This window comes from Rhinoderma darwinii, chromosome 11, assembly GCF_050947455.1.
Source record: "Rhinoderma darwinii isolate aRhiDar2 chromosome 11, aRhiDar2.hap1, whole genome shotgun sequence".
Lineage (NCBI taxonomy): Eukaryota > Metazoa > Chordata > Amphibia > Anura > Rhinodermatidae > Rhinoderma > Rhinoderma darwinii.
The window spans coordinates 99,739,405-99,760,130 of record NC_134697.1 but is presented as its reverse complement, the minus strand read 5'-3'; the positions used below and the strand labels follow the sequence as shown (position 1 = coordinate 99,760,130).

General features: G+C 47.4%; 1 protein-coding gene across 2 annotated transcripts in view; it reads right to left on the bottom strand.

Annotated features, from left to right (window-relative positions):
* The window catches only part of CABP2 (calcium binding protein 2), a 62,512-nt gene extending 42,012 nt beyond the window's left edge, over nt 1–20,500 (bottom strand). Inside the window, exons 1-2 of one of the 2 annotated variants that reach the window (XM_075842259.1) lie at nt 20,375–20,500; nt 19,258–19,570 (exon numbers count right to left, since the gene is read on the bottom strand). In XM_075842259.1, the coding sequence (XP_075698374.1) occupies nt 19,258–19,512 (255 nt within the window). In that variant the 5' untranslated portion in view covers nt 19,513–19,570; nt 20,375–20,500. The remainder of the gene's footprint in view (nt 1–19,257; nt 19,571–20,374) is intronic. The other variant, XM_075842258.1, reaches the window with a different exon arrangement.
* Between the last annotated feature and the right edge of the window lie 226 nt (nt 20,501–20,726).

Here is a 20,726-nt window from a genome sequence, read left to right as displayed (position 1 = left end):
TTTTTTCATAATCAGATTTTTATTTACAGATTTTCAAGTACAAAAGAAAAGAACAGATACATACAAATCAATATATACTAAGTAATTTCAGTATTGAACTACTACGATTATTCAAAAGAATAGTATAAACAATGCAGCACACAAATCAGCACATAAAAGTCAATTGTTATCTGGGCAGAAAATTCAATATAAATTATCAGAAGTAGAAAATAATGAGGTAAGAACACCCAAATAATAAAAATAACATAAGTTAGAAAGAAATTAAGAATGAAAGAGAGAAAGAATGGGTAAAAAAATGGAGAAGGGAACCAAAATGGGGGAAGCCATCCCAATATCAGATGTAAGTCACATCTATAATGTCACCGTACGTGTTGGAGGACAAATAAGGTTCATTTCGACCTAACCAAGTAGCTAAATGTGGGCCCGATTTAAAGGAAGACCTGACATAGGAGCATAATTAGAGCTCCATCTTCTGCCATCAATGTTTCCATTCTCTGTAGAAGATCCATCTCCACAACCCATTCTTTGATTGTGGGGGGCTCAGTGGACTTCCAATGCCTGGGGATGACAGTTCAAGCCGCCGTCAGGAAGTGTCGGAGTAATCCCCTTTTTATCCCCGGTTAAGGGACCAGGATTCAGGAATAAGAGAGTTCCCAGGCACTAATATATGCAGGAGTTTGATCCGCCGAGGCCTCCAATAGGAGGGAGTATGTTGTAGATATGACGTGACCTGGAGCTGTCGGTTGTAGCAATATGGATTTAAAGGTGGTATTTGTGGACAGTTGAAGCCCCCCTGTTTCCATTTTTTTAAATCATTTGCATATCATTAACATGTCATTAACATATTATTACCATGTCTATCAATCCTGTGATTTCCACAATTACAAAATTTGCCACTGTAACTCCTACAATAGCAGACCATTAACACATTAAATGCTAAGAAATAAGTGAAATGTGTACAACAACTATACAGGGACTTGTGTATTCCCGCATGCACAAATCTATCGAAGTTGCAGGAACGCACAGTATTTCCTTTGTAGATTTGATGAAAATGTGAATTTTACAACCTGAAGATATTGTACAACAAAAACCAACATCATTTTAGAAACTAAAACCAACAAAGTTTTAGAAACAGACCGAGTCAACATCGTAAGAATTGTGCCCAGAGGTTCGCACTTTTGACCATCTTCTTGACCAACTTTTTTTTTCCCATAAAAAACTGCACAGAAATTCTACTTATGCAAAAAACTAAAAGAAACTAAGGAGGCTAATAGAGCACCATGGACACATTTAGCCTGTACATCGGGAGCTTTCCCTAAACGTAGCGTGATGTGCACAGGGCCTTACATGAGAAGCAAGCCTTGCATGTATAATAATAGTGTTATCGATCAGATTTTCTGCAAAGGAGACCGACATAGCAGAGCTACAAAACAGAAAGTCCTCCTAACAAAAAAACTCAGATTCGTGGACGGCACAGGATTTTTAAATTGGTTTTCCAAATTTGTTCAATGGCCAAATACTCCCCTCATACGAATTTTACCAACTTTCTACGTGCACGACATTACACATGTTTACATATGGTGGTCAAGGGGTTTGTGATCCAGGTAAAACCTCTAACGGGGTTGATAGCTAATATTTTAGGGAGGTGGAGGGGTTAATGATCATATCCATGGTGCTCTGGGGTGGTTATTAGTTATATCTATGGTTTTCATCACCAATGAAAAGGAATGTTGAACGGGAAACTAAGAATCAGTTCGACCACTAGAGGTCACCAGAGCCTGACAAACTGTAATCCACACACTCTGCGGGGCAAGAAGGTGCAGATTTTGAAGCCTCAAAGTGACCCGGAAGCCATAAGACTGGCCCAAAGCAGAATTTTAAATATTGGCTCAGAATCCTACTTCTCAGACTTCCTGTAATTTTCGTAAAATACTACAAACGTGCACGCCCTATGTGCTAAAGGCTGTGTTCAGACGTTCCGTACAATCTGCAACTCTAGCAACACGCAAATCGGTGCGGTTTTCAAATTGAGTGCAGCTAAAAGCAGTTCGGTGGTTAATGGTCGTGCGGTATTGCAGGTATCAGCCGTAACGTGTGAACACAGTCTTAACATAAAATCTTCTGATAAAATTCTTACAGCCACACCAGACCTCAACTAGTGCAAAACCAAAAAGATTGCAACATTTTGGAAATGGAAAATCTTCTGGTCAGGGATGGCATCCACATAAAAAGCAGAGAATGTAGGTGGAGAAGGAGGCACAATTTGAAATACCTTCTATAGTTCGAGTTCCCACAATACCTCAGATAGGGTTACGGAGATAAACTGTAATGACGGGGTAGGGAGACAGACAGGTGAGCCCTAATCTACCCGCCACTCAGTCCCTGCCTACTTGCAACGGCCCGTCCTAGGCGACGGCGTACAATTGGGCGACGGTCCCTACGCTCAATAAGTGCATGACAGACAAACAGACAAGGGTACACAGAAGCTAAGGGAAATGGGGCAGTTGCCCACGGCAACACAGCGAGCAACAAGAGTAGTGAACGAGCCGAGTCAAACCAGGATTGTACGAGGTTCAAATCGCAGAGTAGGAGCGTAGTCAGTAAAGCCAGGATCAAAATGAAGCAAGGTCAATAATCATAGCAGGAGCAGCAAAGCCAGGAAACAGAAAAGAATCACAGGCACTGGAGGAGCAGGAAATGCAGGTATAAATAGAAAGAGGGCAGGAGCTAGCTCCGTCTGGCCAGGCTGTGATAGGCTCTCCCATTCCTCAGCCTCCCAGCCTGACTGGTTGAAGATCGTGTCACATTCTCAGACTTAGGAAAAGGTGCAGACTGATTACCCACGGGCGTCGACACAGAAGCTGTGTCTGACAGATCCTTTACAGTACCCCCCCTTTTAAGAGGGGCCACTGGACCCTTTCTAGGTGGACCTGGCTTATTGAAGAAGCAAAGATGGAACCTCCTGAGCAATACCTAAGCGTGAACATCCCGGGCGGGTACCCAAGTCCTCTGCTCAGGCCCGTATCCTCTCCAATGGACCAGGTACTGGAGGGAGCCTCGGACCATCCTGCTGTCCACAATCTTGGCCACCTCGAATTCTACCCCTTCAGGGGTGAGAACAGGGACCGGAGGCCTCCTCTAGGGAGCCAAGGACGGGGAGCAGCGTTTAAGGAGGGAGGCATGAAACACGTCGTGTACTCGAAAAGACGGGGGTAACTCCGGTCGGAAGGAGACAGGGTTAAGGACTAAGGACTTCAATATCGGGGAGCAAATTTTTTGGACGGGACTTTAAGGCGCAAATTTTTAGAAGATAACCACACCAGATCCCCGACCACAAACAAGGGGTTAGCAGAACGTCTTCTATCTGCCTGAGTCTTTTGTATGCTCTGGGATGCCTCTAGGTTCTTCTGAACCTGGGCCCAGACTGTGCACAGTTCCTGATGAACGACATCTACCTCGGGATTGTTGGAACTACTAGGTGAAACGGAGGAGAACCGTGGATTAAACCCAAAATTACAGAAAAAGGGGGAGACCCCTGACGAGTTACTGACCCGGTTATTAAGGGAAAATTCGGCGAGGGGAATGAAGGAGACCCAATCATATTGACAGTCAGAGATAAAACACCTTAAATATTGTTCTAGAGACTGATTCTAGTCCTCTCAGTTTGGCCATTAGTTTCAGGATGGAAGGCCGAAGAGAAGGACAGATCAATCTCCAACTTTTTACAGAAGGCTCTCCAAAACAATGAAACAAATTGTACCCCTCTGTCAGAAACAATATTGACAGGAACCCCATGGAGACGCAGGATGTGTTTGACAAACAAGGTAGCTAACGTCTTAGCATTGGGTAGTTTCTTGAGGGGCACAAAGTGGCACATCTTACTGAAACGGTCTACTACAACCCACACCACCGACTTGCCTTGAGATGGAGGCAAATTGGTGATAAAATCCATGGAGATATGGGTCCAAGGTCTCTGGGGAATGGGCAAAGAACATAGTAAGCCCGCTGGTCGGGACCTGGGAGTCTTGGACCTAGCACAAATTTCACAAGCGGCGACGTAGGCCTTAATGTCTTTAAGCAACCCAGGCCACCAATAGTTTCTGGCAATGAGATGCTTGGTACCCAGGATGCCTGGATGTCCAGATAGAGCAGAGTCATGATTTTCCCTGAGTACCCTTAGCCGGAATTGCAGGGGAAAAAACAGCTTGTTCTCAGGAAGGTTCCCGGGAGCTGAAACTTGATCAGCCGCAATTTCGGAGACTAAGTCAGAATCAACAGAGGAAATGATTATACCTGGAGGCAAAATACAAGCAGGATCTTCCTCCGAAGGAAGGCTGGCCATGAAGCTACGCGACAGTGCATCAGCCTTAATATTTTTAGACCCAGCCCTATAGGTGACCAAAAAGTTGAATCTAGTAAAAAATAACGCCCATCGAGCTTGTCTCGGGTTTAGCCTCCAGGCAGATTCTAGGAAAATCAGATTCTTGTGGTCGGTAAGGACCGTTACCTGGTGCCTAGCCCCTCCAGGAAGTGGCGCCACTCTTCAAATGCCCATTTAATGGCTAAGAGTTCGCGGTTGCCAATATCATAGTTACTCTCAGTGGGCGTGAACTGCCTGGAGAAGTAGGCACAGGGACGGAGATGGGTGAGGGACCTGGTACCCTGGGACAAGACAGCACCCACTCCCACCTCTGAGGCGTCAACCTCCACGATGAATGGCTCCATTTGGTTAGGCTGAATCAGCACAGGGGCCGAAATAAAGCACTTCAAAAGGACCTCAAAAGCCTGGACCGCCTCTGGAGGCCAGTGGAGGAGGTCAGCACCTTTGCGAGTAAGATCCGTAAGAGGCTTAGCGATGACCGAGAAGTTAGCAATAAATCTCCTGTAATAATTAGCAAACCCCAGGAAGCACTGTAACGCCTTCAGGGAGGCAGGTTGGACCCATTCAGCCACAGCCTGAACCTTGGCAGGGTCCATGCGGAATTCATGAGGAGTGAGGATTTGACCCAAAAATGGTATCTCCTGCACCCCAAACACACATTTTTCGGTTTTAGCAAACAGTTTGTTTTCCCGAAGGGCCTGGAGCACCTTCCTGACATGCTCAATGTGGGAGGACCAGTCCTTGGAAAACACAAGTATGTCATCAAGGTACACTACAAGAAATACCGCCAGGTAGTCTCTCAAAATCTCATTTATGAAATTCTGGAAGACCGCGGGAGCATTACACAACCCAAAGGGCATGACGAGGTATTCGAAATGACCTTCAGGCGTGTTAAACGCAGTCTTCCACTCATCCCCCTCTTTGATGCGGATAAGGTTATAAGCCCCCCGTAGATCAAACTTAGAGAACCATTGGGCCCCCTGAACCTGATTGAAGAGATCAGGAATCAAAGGAAGGGGATAGTGGTTCCTTACAGTGACCTTATTCAAGTTTTAGTAGTCAATGCACTGCCTAAGACCACCATCCTTCTTTCCTACGAAGAAGAAGCCAGCACCTACCGGAGAAGTAGAGGGGCGAATGTAACCCTTGGCCAGGCATTCCTGGTTATACTCTCTCATGGCTTCACGTTCGGGACAAGAGAGATTAAATATCCTACCCTTAGGGAGCTTAGCTCCTGGTACCAAATCGATTGCGCAATCGAATTCTCTATGAGGAGGTAACACTTCGGAGGCCTTTTTAGAAAAAACATCATCGAAGTCCTGAGTAAACTCAGGTAGAGTGTTCACCTCCTCAGGGAGAGAGATAAAATTAACATAAAAACATGACGTCATGCATTCATTACCCCATTTGATAAGATCCCCAGTATTCCAGTTAAACGTGGGATTATGCATCTGCAACCAGGGAAGGTCTAAAACCAAATCGGACGATAATCCCTGCATCACCAGTACAGAGCACTGCTCCAAATGCATGGAGCCAACAAGAAGTTCAAAAACAGGGGTATGCTGCGTAAAATAACCATTAGCAAGAGGAGTGGAGTCGATACCCACTACCGGGACAGGTTTAGGCAAGTCAATCAATGGCATAGCTAGAGACATAGCAAATTCCACAGACATAATATTAGCAGAAGACCCTGAATCCACGAAGGCACTGCCGGTGGCAGACCTACCCTCAAAAAAGACCTGAAAAGGAAGCAAGATCTTATTAGGTTTCATATATACGGGAAATACCTGTGCGCCCAAATGACCTCCCCGATGGTCACTTAGGCGCGGAAGTTCTTCCGGCTGCTTATTCTTACGCCTAGGACAGTTGTTCACTTGATGCTTGCCATCCCCACAGTAAAAGCAGAGACCATTCTTCCTGCGGAACTCTCTACGTTGTTGGGAAGACACGGAGGCCCCGACTTGCATAGGTTCATCCGAGTATTCCGTGGAAGAAGGAAGCAACGGAACCTCGGGAGCCATCATGGGGGGGTCAGAGGGGAAGGCACAAAAACGTTCCAGTCGTAGTTCCCTGAGACGTCGGTCAAGACGTACCGCTAAAGCCATAACCTGATCTAGGGAGTCAGAAGAGGGATAGCTAACTAACAGGTCTTTCAGGGCGTTCGACAGACCCAATCTAAACTGGCACCTCAAGGCAGGGTCATTCCACCGAGAAGCTACACACCACTTCCTAAAGTCAGAACAGTACTCCTCAACGGGTCTCTTACCCTGACGTAAGGTCACCAGCTGACTCTCGGCAAAGGCAGTCTTATCAGTCTCGTCATATATGAGCCCGAGAGCAGAAAAGAAAAGATCAACAGAGGAAAGTTCAGGGGCGTCAGGAGCCAAGGAGAAGGCCCATTCTTGGGGCCCGTCCTGGAGCCGGGACATAATTATACCCACTCGCTGGCTCTCAGAACCTGAGGAGTGAGGCTTTAAACGGAAATAGAGCCTATAACTCTCCCGAAAGGAGAAAAAAAGTCTTCCGGTCCCCTGAGAACCGGTCAGGCAACTTGAGGTGGGGTTCAAGAGGTGAGGTGGTGGGCACTACCAGGGTAGCATCATGCTGGTTGCCCTTCTGAGCCAGGGCTTAGACCTGTAGGGAGAGGCCCTGCATTTGCTGAGCCAGGGTCTCAAAGTCCATAGTAGTGTCAGGGACCAGAGTAGAAAAGGTATATGGGCCTGTGATTATGTAATGACGGGGTAGGGAGACAGACAGGTGAGCCCTAATCTACCCGCCACTCAGTCCCTGCCTACTTGCAACGGCCCGTCCTAGGCAACGGCGTACAACTGGGCGACGGTCCCTACGCTCAATAAGTGCATGACAGACAAACAGACAAGGGTACACAGAAGCTAAGGGAAATGGGGCAGTTACCCACGGCAACACAGCGAGCAACAAGAGTAGTGAACGAGTCGAGTCAAACCAGGAGTGTATGAGGTACAAATCGCAGAGCAGGAGCGAAGTCATTAAAGCCAGGGTCAAAATGAAGCAAGGTCAATAATCATAGCAGTAGCAGCAGAGCCAGGAAACAGGAAAGAATCACAGGCACTGGAGGAGCAGGAAATGCAGGCATAAATAGACAGAGGGCGGGAGCTAGCTCCGTCTGGCCAGGCTGTGATAGGCTCTCCCACTCCTCAGCCTCCCAGCCTGACTGGTAGAAAATCATGTCACTCTCTCAGACTTAGGAGCAGGTGCAGACTGATTACCCACGGGCGTCGACACAGAAGCTGTGTCTGGCAGATCCTTTACATAAACGCTCTGCATTGTGGATACGAGTCCAGTCCAACAAGCACTGAAGCCGAATGCACTCACACAAGAACTCCTGCTGTAGTGGTGGGGGGGATCTGCTCTTTGTATTGAGTTATAGTTAGCGGTTCCTTCACCTGGAAGGTAGCAGTTTTCTAACCTGGCCAAGATAAAGTGACGTGTGTGTCCCCAACACCTTGGCATATGCCCTGCCAGACCCCACCCAAGCTGCACCCTTAGTAGGGCTGGCCAATTAAATGAAAAATAATCGAAATTAGGCGCAATTAATAGACGTCATCTTACGAATTTTAGTTTTATCAATTATTTTCTCCCGGTTTAAACTGTATCTGCATCTTAAGGACGCAGATACAGGTGAATCCAATGGTAGAGCAGGGACTGTAAGGTCCCTGCTCTACCATTCACTGTGTATCGCTGGACACGAGGCAGTGACGTCATCGCGCCTGTCTGCACCGAGCTGCACAGACCAGAAGAGAAGAGGGGTCTCCTCCACACATCATTGGAATAGGGTTAGGAGAGTATATATATATTATTATTTTTATCAGCCACTATTGGGGGCAGCTGTGGGGGCATTATACAGCGAGGGGGCAGCTATGGGAGACTTTATACTGTGTGGGGTGCAGCTGTGGGGTCATTATCCTGTGTAGAGGCAGCTATTGGGGCATTATACGTGTGGATGTCAGTTATGGGGGCATTATACTATGTAGAGGCAGCTATGAGGGCTTTATGCTGCGTGGAGGCAGCTATGCGGGTATTATACTATGTAGAGGCAGCTATGGGGGCATTATACTGTGTGGAGGGCCCTTCTGGGTGACATTATATGGTGTGGAGGACAGTTATGGGGCAATATACTGTGTGATTGCATCTATGAGGGGTATTATACTGTGGGGGCAACTATAGAGGCATTAAACTGTGGAGGGCAACTGTAGGTGTATTATAATGTGTGGGGGCAGCTATGGGGTATTATACTGTGTGGGGGCAGTGTCGGGGGTATACTATATTCAGTAGTATACAGCAGGCTCAGGGGATAAATATTAATTCAATCGCGTACCATGCAAATAGGGGACGTGGCATGCAAAATGGGTGTAGAATAAATAATCGTTCAATAATCGTAACCGAGGTCACATGTTGAATTAATTGTGATTTTGATTCAGGTCATAATCACCCGGCCCTAACCCCTAGCATCGGATTTCCAATGAAAACAAGTCATGCTTGATATCCACACTGTCTACTTTGTTTAAAGGAGTTGTCTTAGCACTTGTTTGGGTTCATTCATTGCAGCTCATTCCCTGCATGTCTCTACAACAGAAGAGGCCATCTGCTCGGTGGACCGCTAATAAAATAGATTAGAAGGACCCCTTATAACCCTTTAATGACCAAGCCTGTTTGGGCTTTAATGACCTACATAATTTTGTTGGTTTTTGCCTCTCCACATATGTTGTATCAGCCGCGGCCAGTGGTGAGAGCCTGAGGGGACCAGGAGGGGAGAATGGTGCGTAGAAAGGAGTATACTTTTTTTATTTTGTGAAAATGTTTAACTTTTGTGCTTTTTTCCAATTTTTCTGTCGTGGAAAGGTTGATAAATTCCCCTCTTCTGGGCCGTTCTAGCTTTTCTGCTGCCTGTGGTGAAATTTGAAATAGGGCCCCCCAGATCTTGATTGACATCCCCCTGGCTGTTGTACATCATTAGCAGCCTTCTCCAACTCTTGCGGATGAGCCTTTGCCTTGTACTCCCTTGGCATGAACGAGCAGCGATGATGCTGGACAGAGTACACCTCGCTGCACGGTGTGTGCCCAAGTAGTACAAGGCAATGACGCATCCGAGAAAGTTGGAGGAGACTGATAGTGATGTATAAGAGCCAGGGGTATGTCAATCAAACATGGAAAGGTGGGTTTGGAGGCAGGACTATGTGACTCTTCAGGATAGCGGCACCGCCCCATGACCCTTGAATGAGTAATTAGCATACAGCGTGCGCCGCTTTAAAAGTTGATTTTATAGATTTTGCTGCATCTGAAAAGAACATACAATGGGAATGTTTGGAAATATTGTCAGGTCATGTATTACCGTATGGCGGCAGTTCAAGGGGTTAAAACGACCTATTATTATAAATATATCCTACATAATTACAGCATCAGAACCAAGCTCTGACATATACGGCTCCAGAACCAAGCTCTGACATATATACAGCAACAGAACAAAGCTCATTACATATATACAGCACAAGAACAAAGCTCATACATATATACATTACAAGAACCAAGCTCCGTACATATACACAGAACCAGAACCAAGCTCATTACATATACAGATCCAGAACCAAGCCCATTACATATATACAGCACCAGAACAAAGCATTACATAACATATATATACAGCACCAAAACCAAGCTCAGTACATATGTACACAGCACCAGAACCAAGCTCCGTACATATATACAATACCGGAACAAAGCTCAGTACATATATACAATAGCGGAACAAAGCTCAGTACATATATACAACACCAGAACAAAGCTCAGTACATATATACAGCACCAGAATCAAGCTCAGTACATAAATACAGCACTAGAACCAAGCTTAGTACATAAATACAACACCAGAATCGAGCTCACTACATAAATGCAGTATCAGAACCAAGCTCAGTACATATATACAGTACCAGCACAAATACTGCTCAATTTAGTGCAACCCCTGCAGCATAGGTATGTACGGTGTAAAACTACAGCTCCCAGCATGAACCGAACAATGGTAAGGATATGCTGGGAGTTGCTGTTTAACAAAAGAAAATCATACCACCAATCATCTCGCTGCAGATCATACTGGGACTACAGTGCTGATTAGAGGCAGAATAAACATTTACATGAAGTGACTCACAGGTGATGTCTTCTGAGATTCTACTTGTTCTTTTTCTCTTTTCTTCTCCATCCGGTCCAGACCTCCATGATGACTTCTCCCGGCCACAGCCCACTTCTGCAGTTTGCCACTCAGTAATGCATCTTCAGCTACTCAATCTTCAAACATTTCTGCACCTATAAACGAAGATAAAATTCTCATGGTGCCACACACTATGGCCCTAAATATAATAGCGCCATACACTGCACTTCTAAACGACGCTGATTGGCAGGGCAAGTCATTCTGCCCTGCCTATTAGCGCCTTTCAACGATGCAAGCGGCACGCCTTTCAGCGCTTATGCATGTAATTGTATCTGCGTCCTATAGACGCAGGTACAATTATAGTGCCCTAACAGCAGGCTTAGTGTACGGACTGTGCAGGGGTTCCCCAGTTACCAATCACATGACGGGAAATCCCAGTGACCTGATCGAAGGGGGATTCTCCTTCTATCATGCTGTGGTCACTCTCGATCAAAGGGTTAAAAGGCTGGGATCAGAGGTGCCTCCGATCGCAGCCGTTAGAGTGTAACCTAAGCTTTCATTTGACAGCTGAGCATTAATTCCAGGACAGCATGGTACACCCATGTAGCATTTATTCTAAAAATACAGCGTGGTAGAATAAGGCCCCTGTCACGGAGCCGGTTAGTGGACCCACTAGGCCGTACCGCCGCAGCGGGGAGGCAGCTGGCCAAACAACAGGACACCCCAGAAATACAATGTCCCACACAAGGGTACCTGAATAGTCCAGATGGTGGCCGCAGCTGTGGCACAGATGAGATGGGTGCGGCAGATGGCGCCAAACGTGGCGATGACACAGGAGCCGCAAGTTGCGCAGACGTGGAGGATTCCTCCGGACGTGGCAGATAACACAGGACGTGGCGGATTCCTCTGGACGTGGCAGATGACACAGGACGTGGCGGATTCCTCCAGACGTGGCAGACGACACAGGACGTGGCGGATTCCTCCAGACGTGGCAGATGACACAGGACGTGGCAGATTCCTCTGGACGTGGCAGATGACACAGGACGTGGCACGACTTGATACTAGGGCAAAGCACGGGAAACAGGAACGGGGAACAAGGTACGGGTAACAACAGGAACGGGAAACACTAAGGGACCATTTGCAAGACAGACTGGGAAAACTAACAACGCTCAGGCATCGAACTAGGGGGCTGGACCCCTCTTATGGCCCAGGGTACTCACGGGTCAAAGGTCGTTCAAGATGTACGGTGCGCGCGCTGCCCCTTTAAGAGCGGGGACGAGCGTGCGCGCGCACCCTGCGGGCTCCAGCGGACGTGAGTGGATGCGAGCTCTGGCGTCTCCTGAGGAGGCTGGGGCCAGCGCTTGCCGACTCGTGGCTGCGGCTGTCAGCGGGAGGCTGGAGCTGACAGCCCGCAGCCACGGACATTACAGTATCCCCCCTCTTACGCTCCCTCTTCTTGGGACCAGAGCGAGAGAGAAACTTCTTTAGAAGAGTAGGGGCATTGAGTTTCTCCTCTGGCTCCCAGGACCTCTCTTCGGGACCAAACCCCCTCCAATCCACCAAATAAAAGGTGTTTCCTCTCACTCTCTTGGTGGCCAAGATCTCCTTTACCTCAAAGATGTCAGAGGAGCCGCTGGGAGCAACCGCAGGGCTGGGAGTCTTGGAATAGCAGTTTAGGATCACAGGCTTCAGGAGGGAGACGTGGAAGGAGTTGGGAATCCTGAGGGTAGGAGGCAGCCGAAGCTTGTAGGCGACAGGGTTGACCTGCTGCAGGACCTCGAATGGTCCAAGGAACCTGGGAGCGAATTTGTATGAGGGCACCCTCAAGCGAATGTTCCGAGAGGACAGCCAGACTTTAGTCCCCGGAAGATACTGAGGCGGCTCTCTTCTCTTAGTATCTGCCTTTCGCTTCATGCGATCTACTGCCAGCAAAATAGAGGACCGGGTCTGTTGCCAGATTTGCAGGAAGTCCCCATATGCAGAGTCAGCAGCGGGAACCTGAGATGAAGTCGACACAGGAAGAGGGACTCTGGGATGTTGACTGTACATGATGTGAAACGGAGTGGAAGTGGTGGACTCACTTGTGTGGTTGTTGTAAGAAAATTCGGCCCATGGTAGAAGCTGTACCCAGTTATCGTGCTGTGAAGAGATGAAGTGGCGGAGATCATTTTCCATGATCTGGTTGATCCTCTCAACTTGCCCATTGGACTGGGGGTGATAGGCAGAGGAAAAGTCCAATCTCACATCCAGGAGTTTACAGAGGGCTCTCCAGAACTTAGAGGTAAACTGAACCCCCCGGTCGGACACAATGTGAAGAGGCAAGCCATGCAAGCGGAAGATGTGCTGGATGAAGAGACTTGCCAGACGAGGAGCCTGAAGGTAGGCCGGTCAGCGGGATAAAAGGAGCCATTTTAGAGAACCGGTCCACCACCACCCAGACAGTGTTACATCCTGCTGAGGGGGGAAGGTCTGTGACGAAGTCCATCGCAATGTGCTGCCAGGGGGCATAGGGTACAGGCAGAGGTTGAAGCAGGCCGGCAGGCTTGCTGTGAGTCACCTTGTTAGAGGCACACACCGTGCAAGAAGAGACAAAGTCCAGAACATCCTTAGGTAGCGTGGACCACCAAAAGTGACGAGCAATCAGGTCTCGGGTTTTACGGATACCGGCGTGCCCAGCAAGTTTAGAACTATGTCCCCAGCGGAGAATTCTTCTCCTGTCCGAACAAAAGTCCTCCCAGGAGGGATGTCTCTAACCTGCAGAGTATTAGCAGTGACGATGCAGGACGGGTCTATGATGGTCTGGAGGGACTCCACTGTGTCTTCCGTCTCAAACGATCTGGACAGGGCATCGGCCCCCACATTCTTGTCCGCGGGACGGTAGTGGAGCACAAACAGAAAACGGGTGAAGAACAGTGACCACCTGGCTTGACGAGGATTAAGTCTTTGAGCGGACTGAAGGTAAGTGAGGTTCTTGTGGTCGGTGAAGATCAGGATGGGGTGAGCAGCGCCCTCCAGAAGATGTCTCCACTCCTCCAGAGCCAATTTGATGGCTAGCAGCTCCCGATCTCCAATGGAGTAATTGCGCTCAGCAGAAGAAAAAAGTCTACAGTAGTAGCTGCATACTACTGCCTTTCCTTTGGAGCTCCTCTGGAACAGAAGTGCACCTGCACCGACAGAGGAAGCGTCCACTTCCAGCGAGAACTGCCGAGATACGTCAGGATGATGGAGGATCGAGGCTGAAGTGAAGGCACTCTTCAGGCTATTAAATGCAGACTCTGCCTCTGGAGTCCACACTTTGGCGTTCACACCCTTCTTGGTAAGGGTCGAGATAGGAGACGTCAGAGAAGAGAAGTTAGGAATAAACTGCCGGTAGAAATTGGCGAATCCCAGGAACCGCTGTATGGCCCTTAAGACTTGGGGACGTGGCCACTCCAGGACAGCCTTCACTTTCTCAGGATCCATCTTGAGGCCTTGATCCGAGATGATGTAGCCCAGGAAGGGCAGAGAACTCTTCTCAAAGACGCATTTCTCCAGCTTGGCGTATAAATGATTCTCCCTCAATCGTAGTAGAACCTGACGAACATGCCTCCGATGAGTCGTCTGATCTGGGGAGAAAATCAAAATATCATCGAGATAAACAACAACACAGACATAGAGTAGATCTCGGAAGATGTCGTTAACGAACTCCTGAAACACTGCGGGAGCGTTACACAGTCCGAAGGGCATCACCAGGTATTCGTAGTGCCCGTCCCGGGTGTTAAATGCCGTCTTCCATTCGTCACCCCGGCGAATCCGGACTAGATTGTAAGCCCCACGCAGGTCTAGCTTAGAAAAATTTTTGGCCCCTCGTATGCGATCAAATAGCTCAGAGATGAGTGGCAACGGGTATTTGTTCTTGACTGTGATCAGGTTGAGGCCCCTGTAGTCAATGCAGGGACGGAGGGATCCATCCTTCTTTTTAACGAAGAAGAATCCAGCCCCGGCCGGGGAGGAAGATTTTCGTATAAAACCCCTCTCCAGATTCTCCTTGATATAGGCCGACATGGATAGAGACTCAGGCAAGGAGAGAGGATATACCCGTCCACGGGGAAGAGAGGCATTAGGAACCAGTTCATTGGGGCAGTCATAAATTGCGATGAGGAGGCAGCGTCTCAGCCTTCTTTTTGCTGAAAACATCTGAATACTGAGCAAAATGGGGAGGCAGTCCCGACAGCGACTGAGGCAGAGAAGGCTTGACAGGATGGATCTGCAACAGACAACGACCATGGCACTTGGAGCCCCATTGGAGAACCTCTCCAGAATTCCAGTCCAGGAATGGGGCATGTAGTCGAAGCCAAGGCAGGCCCAGCAGAACAGGATTGATGGCCTTGGGCAAAACAAGGAACAAAATAAATTCAGAATGAAGTACTCCAACCTGGAGCTTCAACGGCTTGGTTTTAGAGATAATGGGATCAGGCAGAGGCAGTCCATTAACTGAGGCAACAGCCAAAGATGTCTCCAGGGGAACTGTGGGCAGCTGAAGATGATCCACAAGCTCCTTCTGGATGATATTTGCAGCAGAGCCAGAGTCAAGATAGGCAGAGACTTGATGCGTCCTGTCGCCGGATACCAGGGTCACAGGAATAGTCAATTTGGAAGCGAATCCTCTGTTAGATTCTGTTCCACCTAGTGTTGTCTCTCCAACCAATCCTAGGCAATGGGGTCTCTCCGGCCTCTGGGGGCACAGACGCACAATATGGCCTCCATGGCCGCAATACAAACAAAGTCCGGAAGTGCGTCTGCGTTGTCTCTCCTGTGTAGACAATTTAACATAATTACTCTGCATCGGGTCCTCTGGTGGGACGACTGAGGATTGTGGGACAGCAGAATCCAGCCTGGGAAGTTCTCTCCCCCGGAGAACCTCTTGGGAACGTTCCCGGATCCTCATGTCGACACGGGAGGCGAGTAGGATAAGATCGTCCAGGGTAGATGGCAGATCGCGAGCAGCCAGCTCGTCCTTGATCCCTGAAGACAGTCCCTGCCAGAATGTAGCCACCAAAGCCTCGTTGTTCCAGGTCAATTCAGCAGCCAGGATACGGAACTGAATGGCATACTCGCCTACGGAGAGGTCTCCCTGGTGTAGGGTCAGCAAGGATGCAGCAGCCGAAGAAACTCTCCCAGGTTCCTCAAAGATCGAGCGGAAGGTCTGTAAGAAGCACTGCAAGTCCCGGGTCTCTGGTCCCTGATGTCCCCACAGAGGATTGGCCCATGCCAGGGCTTTGCCAGTAAGGAGAGAGATGATGAAGGCGATCCTGACGTCATCCGAACAGAAGGACCTGACTTGTAGTCTGAAATGGATCAGGCACTGATTCAAAAATCCCCTGCAGGACCTCAGATCTCCGTCATAGCGTGGAGGTAGCGGCAAGAAACACAGGGGGTTGGTACCGGTACAGACAGGAAGTGTAGCAGGCGGAACCGCAGGAATGGGTGCGGTGATGACTGTGGACAAAGCAAGCAGCCGATGGGCTATGGCGTTCACCGACAGGAGGAGCTGGTCTTGTCGTGACTGGAGATCCTCCATCTAAGCCAGCATGGCTTGTGTAGTCAACGTCTCAGGTTGACCAGCGGGGTCCATGGCCTGAGCGTACTGTCACGGAGCGGGTTAGTGGACCCACTAGTCCGTACCGCCGCAGCGGGGAGGCAGCTGGCTAAACAACAGGACACCCCAGAAATACAATGTCCTGCACAAGGGTACCTGAATAGTCCAGATGGTGGCCGCAGCTCTGGCACAGATGAGATGGGTGCGGCAGATGGCGCCAAACGTGGCGGATGACACAGGAGCCGCAAGTTGCGCAGACGTGGCGGATTCCTCCGGACGTGGCAGATAACACAGGACGTGGCGGATTCCTCTGGACGTGGCAGATGACACAGGACGTGGCGGATTCCTCCAGACGTGGCAGATGACACAGTACGTGGCGGATTCCTCCAGACGTGGCAGACGACACAGGATGTGGCGGATTCCTCCAGACGTGGCAGATGACACAGGACGTGGCAGATTCCTCTGGACGTGGCAGATGACACAGGACGTGGCACGACTTGATACTAGGGCAAAGCACGGGAAACAGGAACGGGGAACAAGGTACGGGTAACAACAGGAACGGGAAACACTAAGGGACCATTTTCAAGACAGACTGGGAAAACTAACAACGCTCAGGCATCGAACTAGGGGGCTGGACCCCTCTTATAGCCCAGAGTACTCACGGGTCAAAGGTCGTTCAAGATGTTCGGTGCGCACGCTGCCCCTTTAAGAGCGGGGACGAGCGTGCGCGCGCACCCTGCGGGCTCCGGCGGAGGTGAGTGGATGCGAGCGCTGGCGTCTCCTGAGGAGGCTGGGGCCAGCGCTTGCCGACTCGTGGCTGCGGCTGTCAGCGGGAGGCTGGAGCTGACAGCCCGCAGCCTCGGACATTACAGCCCCTTATTGAACACCATAAAAAGTCATATTATTAAGGTGTTTAGCTGTATTCCAGTTTGCTTTTCTGCAAAAGTAGAAGCATTGGTTACCAAATACATACCTTGTAAGCAGTATTGTAGTTAAAGGGGATACAAAAGTGGTGGTTGCACCTGACCCTGTGCCTTAGGGCACTCAAAATGTTCCTATGCACCTAGTTAAGGGCTTTTTTGCATTGGAGCCAAGAGCTTCAAGTTACATCTCTGCTTGTAAGTAATACCAGTGCTTCACAAACCTCATATTTCAGTGTACTCAGTGTAATGCATCTTTTTAGCTTGAAAGAATGAATGGATTAATTCACTGTTTAAAAGTAGCAGCTGGCTGCTAGGATTATGGTACCACTCAGTGAATTCACAATTTACAAGCTCAAGGTAACTGCATTTCCGTAGTTCAGAGGTCCCCAACGTTTTCAGCTCATTTTATTTTTTATTAACTATTTACTAATGAATACAAAGAGAATAATCAAACAGAAAATTTTCAAGTCTCTGATGCCGAGGTTTAGTAATGCTGTAACATGTATACTGTAATTGGTGCACAACAGTATGTGCAGGCGCCAAAAAAAACTAAGGAGCCAGAAGAACTGAGAGTCACATGTGGCCCCCAAGCCACTGGTTGGAAAACACTTCCCTTCTGACAAAATCAGGGTGAAGATCATTATTGAAAAGGTCATTGGTAGATATTAAGCGTTCCTTATCCCCTTGGAGACGCAGCCCATTTTCGTATTTTCATTTTTGTTTTTTCCTTCGCACATTTTCAAATCCATAACTTTTTTATTTTTCTGTCGACATAGCCATATGAGGTCTTGTTTTTTGTGCGCGACAAGCTGTAGGTTTTGATGCCACTATTTAATGTACAATATAATGTAGTAGGAAACGGAAAAATTCTTTGTGAGTTGAATTGGCTAAAGAACAGCGATTCCTGCATTGTTTTTGGGTTTCGGTTTTACGGCATTCAACGTGTGGCAAAAATGACACGTTCATTCATTTCTACAGGTCGATGCAATTACGGCGATACCAAATTTATATAGTTTTCTTTTGAAGTTTTACCACTTTTACAAAGAAAAACCTATTGAGTGTTGTGAGGGCTTGGTTTTTCTGCAGTAAGCTATATTTTTGGGCACCATTTTGGGGTGCATGCAACTTTTTTATTTATATTTATTCTATATTTTTGGGGAGTTAAGCTGACAAAAAAAACCTGCCCCCAGGCTACCATGAAATCCATCGACACTCCACAATCGCGTCGCGGTTGGGGGGTGATGAACCGCCACCCTTTTACTAACGGCTTAGATGTTGCGGTTACGACAGTACCTTGTATGTGCCGCATCTTGCTGAGGGGACACGGAGGGCAGAAGAGGCACGGTGAGCAATTTTTTAAATTATTATTTAATGGTGTGCTGGGAGGATGGTGGTTGGAAGGGTAGCCCGATGGGGGAGGGGGCAAGGTAATATAGGCCTCTATCTTGCTACGCCCCAGAGTGTAATCTACGCCAGATTTTTATCATTAGAATTTCCAACAGTTTTATGGTGTAAATTCTCATAAATGTGTTTGGCCTATGTGGCCCTGCCCGTTTTTGTGAAGCCACGATCGATCTTTCCACAAAAGTGGTGAGGGCGGTGTAAAAAGATCAAACTTTTGGACCCTTTTGCGACTTTTATACGCCAGAAAACTGTTACAATAGAGGATGCAGAGTGACGTGTCTAGTCACATGCTCCTCCATCCTCGGCAATTTAGTAGATGAGGCTGCAGGCGGTTTGTACGTTTACTGAAATAATGTTTAGAATGCACACCAGATACATTTCTTAAAATATCCAACCCCTTTAAAGATCTACATTTACAAAAGAACGGAAAAAATATCTCGATCCAGCTCTGGGTTTGAAAGGAAATATTTTCCACTTTATTGAAAATTGGTTGAAAAATTGTAGCGAGCACAGAGGGGTGGATGCATAGTGCCTACTCGTTTCAAACTATTTGCTCATTCTTATTCACGGCATAACGTGTTATTTTCGTTCATGTTTTTCGTTCTATTGTGATTCAAACGAGTGCCACCTTGCGCAATCAAGGGCTGGTGAGCTGGAGAAATCTCTTTATTTCTTTAGATCTACATTTACAATGATTTCCCAGACAGTAGAGGAAAATTAAAATTTTCTACGTTCAGTAGGCTTCTGAAAAGTTAAAGAAGAATTTATATTCTGAAAGTTGTGAATCTCTTACCTTTAATCCTGTGCTACGCTTGAGTCGCTCCCTTAGAGACTGTAGCATAGGGGTCTCAGTAATAGGAATCCTCTGTTTCTTTACTGGGACTGTGTCTTCTCTTTCTGTCTGACTTTCTGATGCGTCTTCTCCAGATTTGATTTTGGACTTAGACTTCATGAGTTTCTTTCGAGAACCTTTCGTGCGTGATCTTGCAGCTCCACTCTCATTGTTCTCATTCAGAGAACGTTGGGTTTCTCTTAAGAAGAAGAACATCACTCTGCTGTATCTTTCCTTCTACTAGTTGTTGTGTCTCTGTCGTCCTGTCTATGTACTAGACAATCACAAGAAGAACCTCATACTACCCAATTGTTCTTCTGCCTGCTCAAGTATTACATTTCAGAAGATGAAACCACCACATCTATTATGTATGTCACAAAGTAATTACCAAATAGGCATCATCAACCAGTTGTCACAATAAGGCCCTACATTACAGTCCGTTCTCACACAGCGGTCCGTATCAAACTCAACTATTGATATTCCACTATGAAAATGTAAATCCTAATCCTAAAACCAGTCTGTAGGATGTAAATCCTTAAGATAAGTTTTCCTTCCTTACAGAATAATTATAGAACAACCATGTCGTTAAAGGATCATGTGTCTCTTCAATTATGAACAGGTAACAAGCCTCAGCCTCTGACAAGTAACAGATAAGAAGCGCTGAGAAATCATTCCCGGCTTTCATCAAAGAGTGAGTTGACATGTGATCTTGTAAATGTTTCTGAGGGACACACTATACTGCACAATAAGGTCACAGCTTTCTATAGTAAAGAGCCAGAAATTGTAATAAAATATTAACCAACCAATTATAATTCCAAACATGCAGTGTCCAAATAGAAACACAAAGGAACTAAATGTCATTCATTCGCCGTTGCCAATATCAAGGCTGTGGAAATGAAACGACACAATTTACACTATATGGAGAAAAGTATTGGGACACCTCCACATTCCACCTACAGGAGCTTTTCTGACATCCCATTCTAAATCCATAGGCAGGTATAGAGGAACAAAAAACATGGCGCCACATGGTGCAGGTTACCCAGGTAAAATATAGTAAATTGAATGAGATACTACTAACCTGGTAAAGGGTGATAAAAGGCTCTTAGTCGTATGTGTGCTGCTGCTGCCAGGACTCAATGCCGGTGATCCGAAAGAAGACCGCAAATAGTATGCTGAAGGTGCAGGCCTGATGAAGATGCCAGTGCGGCATTGAAACGCGTAGCCTCTATTATCAATAAAAAAACTTTTTTTTATCATTTATATCCTTACGTGACTTATTACAGTTTACGAGTTGATTTGTTAACCTAAGTGTAGCAGCGCCTTTGGAGACTCCCTTTTTCCTGCACCTTCAGCATTCTAAATCCATAGGCATTAATATGGAGTTGGTCCCTCCTATGTAGTAAAACAGCTTCCACTGTTCTGGGGGCTTT